Source organism: Staurois parvus, unplaced genomic scaffold (assembly GCF_062004578.1).
Source record: "Staurois parvus isolate SC_StPar_1 unplaced genomic scaffold, SC_StPar_1.0 ptg003757l, whole genome shotgun sequence".
Classification (NCBI taxonomy): domain Eukaryota; kingdom Metazoa; phylum Chordata; class Amphibia; order Anura; family Ranidae; genus Staurois; species Staurois parvus.
The window spans coordinates 30,001-33,064 of record NW_028321553.1 but is presented as its reverse complement, the minus strand read 5'-3'; the positions used below and the strand labels follow the sequence as shown (position 1 = coordinate 33,064).

The 3,064-nt window shown below is 54.8% G+C and overlaps 1 protein-coding gene across 1 annotated transcript in view; it reads left to right on the top strand.

Annotated features, from left to right (window-relative positions):
• Positions 1-317: 317 nt before the first annotated feature.
• Positions 318-3,064, top strand: part of LOC149427443 (metabotropic glutamate receptor 7-like) — a gene marked incomplete at its 3' end in the record, with an annotated part of 30,237 nt that continues 27,490 nt past the window's right edge. Inside the window, exon 1 of the mRNA XM_089668032.1 lies at positions 318-522. Coding sequence (XP_089524158.1) covers positions 330-522 — 193 coding nt within the window. The remainder of the gene's footprint in view (positions 523-3,064) is intronic.

Sequence of the window (3,064 nt, the reverse complement as noted above, 5' to 3'; positions counted from 1 at the left end):
TGTAGAAGGAGGAGGAGTCATTTCCTCAGTCTCCTCCCCCAGTGATCAGACTGTACATTGTAACTTTGTAGAAGGACTAGCAGGCGTTACCTCAGTCTCCCCTCCCCCAGTGATCAGACTGTACATTGTAACTTTGCAACCAGTCACAAGGTGAGAGGCTGCAGCAGGGGCTGATCTGTGTCTGACAAGTGTGGACAATGGCTTACCCAAAAAAAAAAAAAAGATCCATGTATGTTGAGTTATGGAAGGAACAATGTATCTGAAGGTAGTTCCATCGAACATTTCCCCGGAATGTGTCGGTAGGCAGAGAATTGTCAGCTTTGTGTACGATGGTTGAGGCTGTCACATGTCTTCTTCATCTCCCCAGACAGGTTTTGGCTGCAGTGAAGAGAGCTGACAAAGTGGGGCACTTCATCTGGGTGGGATCGGACAGCTGGGGGACCAAGCTCGGCCCAATAAGCCACCTGGAGGATGTAGCCGAAGGCGCCATCACTATTCTGCCCAAGAGAGCCACCATTGAAGGTAAGACCCGAGTCATACTTACTGCATGCCTACGTGATGACGTCACTGGATGATGTCATGTATTGATTGTTTTGTTACTGCTTATATATTATAACAATCTTCATATAAAGAGGGAGACGTGTGTTGGGACTCCCCTTATAGAAATGCCCGTAGTGGATAAGGGCATGCATGACTAGGCCAGAGTGGTGAAGGGGAACAGAAAGGGTTAAAGTTAGCTCCAGGGGGTTGGGATTTGATTGTGGGGTTATCTGGTTGGCAGAGGTGGAGTGTAGGTGGGGTCTGCGGCACCTTAGGGTGGGGGGTTCTGTTGGGGTGTCAGTGGAGCTGGACGTTAGGAAGGATCAGAGCTTCCCTCCCGCCCTCCCTGTTTTGTTGGGTATCGGGTCCCTCCCCGGGAAAGAAGAAAAAAAAAAAGAGGGGGTTATGTTGGTTCCTGGGCGGTTGTTGGTCTTTGGAGGCGGTTCTCATCTTGGAAGGTAAAACAATGGTGTGGGACCCATCGTTGGTATGGGGGCCCGGGGGACATTCCCAGTTAACCGAGGTTTAACTGGAAGGTGGTGGTGCTGCACTGCAGATGGTATGGTTGTCTCCGAGCTGGTCGGTTGCGGCTGGAGGCCTAGTGTATATGGTTGTCTCCGAGCTGGTCGGTTGCGGCTGGAGGCCTAGTGTATATGGTTGTCTCCGAGCTGGTCGGCTGCGGCTGGAGGCCTAGTGTATATGGTTGTCTCCGAGCTGGTCGGTTGCGGCTGGAGGCCTAGTGTATATGGTTGTCTCCGAGCTGGTCGGTTGCGGCTGGAGGCCTAGTGTATATGGTTGTCTCCGAGCTGGTCGGTTGCGGCTGAAGGCCTAGTGTATATGGTTGTCTCCGAGCTGGTCGGTTGCGGCTGGAGGCCTAGTGTATATGGTTGTCTCCGAGCTGGTCGGCTGCGGCTGGAGGCCTAGTGTATATGGTTGTCTCCGAGCTGGTCGGCTGCGGCTGGAGGCCTAGTGTATATGGTTGTCTCCGAGCTGGTCGGTTGCGGCTGGAGGCCTAGTGTATATGGTTGTCTCCGAGCTGGTCGGTTGCGGCTGGAGGCCTAGTGTATATGGTTGTCTCCGAGCTGGTCGGTTGCGGCTGGAGGCCTAGTGTATATGGTTGTCTCCGAGCTGGTCGGCTGCGGCTGGAGGCCTAGTGTATATGGTTGTCTCCGAGCTGGTCGGCTGCGGCTGGAGGCCTAGTGTATATGGTTGTCTCCGAGCTGGTCGGTTGCGGCTGGAGGCCTAGTGTATATGGTTGTCTCCGAGCTGGTCGGTTGCGGCTGGAGGCCTAGTGTATAGGGTTGTCTCCGAGCTGGTCGGTTGCGGCTGGAGGCCTAGTGTATAGGGTTGTCTCCGAGCTGGTCGGTTGCGGCTGGAGGCCTAGTGTATATGGTTGTCTCCGAGCTGGTCGGTTGCGGCTGGAGGCCTAGTGTATATGGTTGTCTCCGAGCTGGTCGGTTGCGGCTGGAGGCCTAGTGTATATGGTTGTCTCCGAGCTGGTCGGCTGCGGCTGGAGGCCTAGTGTATATGGTTGTCTCCGAGCTGGTCGGTTGCGGCTGGAGGCCTAGTGTATATGGTTGTCTCCGAGCTGGTCGGTTGCGGCTGGAGGCCTAGTGTATAGGGTTGTCTCCGAGCTGGTCGGCTGCGGCTGGAGGCCTAGTGTATAGGGTTGTCTCCGAGCTGGTCGGCTGCGGCTGGAGGCCTAGTGTATAGGGTTGTCTCCGAGCTGGTCGGCTGCGGCTGGAGGCCTAGTGTATATGGTTGTCTCCGAGCTGGTCGGTTGCGGCTGGAGGCCTAGTGTATATGGTTGTCTCCGAGCTGGTCGGTTGCGGCTGGAGGCCTAGTATATATGGTTGTCTCCGAGCTGGTTGGTTGCGGCTGGAGGCCTAGTGTATATGGTTGTCTCCGAGCTGGTCGGCTGCGGCTGGAGGCCTAGTGTATATGGTTGTCTCCGAGCTGGTCGGTTGCGGCTGGAGGCCTAGTGTATATGGTTGTCTCCGAGCTGGTCGGTTGCGGCTGGAGGCCTAGTGTATATGGTTGTCTCCGAGCTGGTCGGCTGCGGCTGGAGGCCTAGTGTATATGGTTGTCTCCGAGCTGGTCGGCTGCGGCTGGAGGCCTAGTGTATATGGTTGTCTCCGAGCTGGTCGGCTGCGGCTGGAGGCCTAGTGTATATGGTTGTCTCCGAGCTGGTCGGTTGCGGCTGGAGGCCTAGTGTATAGGGTAGTCCGCAGGTGCATTTCGGATCGTTTGGGGGTGCCTTCGAAGACCAACAACAATTCTTTGGTTTCTGTTATAAGGAACGGCTGATATATTTAAAATGTGAGTTGTTAATAAAAGGCCGTGTTGCCCATTTTACTCCAAAATGGTGTCATGTTTTTTGTAAAGTATAATTGGTGAAGGGGTGGGGAGTGGTAGGGATCGGTAATGGTGGTGGTAGGAGTGGACAAGCCTATCTCTGGTGCAATAGTCAAGGCCTATAAACCATCCAACTCACATCCACTCTCCATTCAGACTTCTGTGGCCA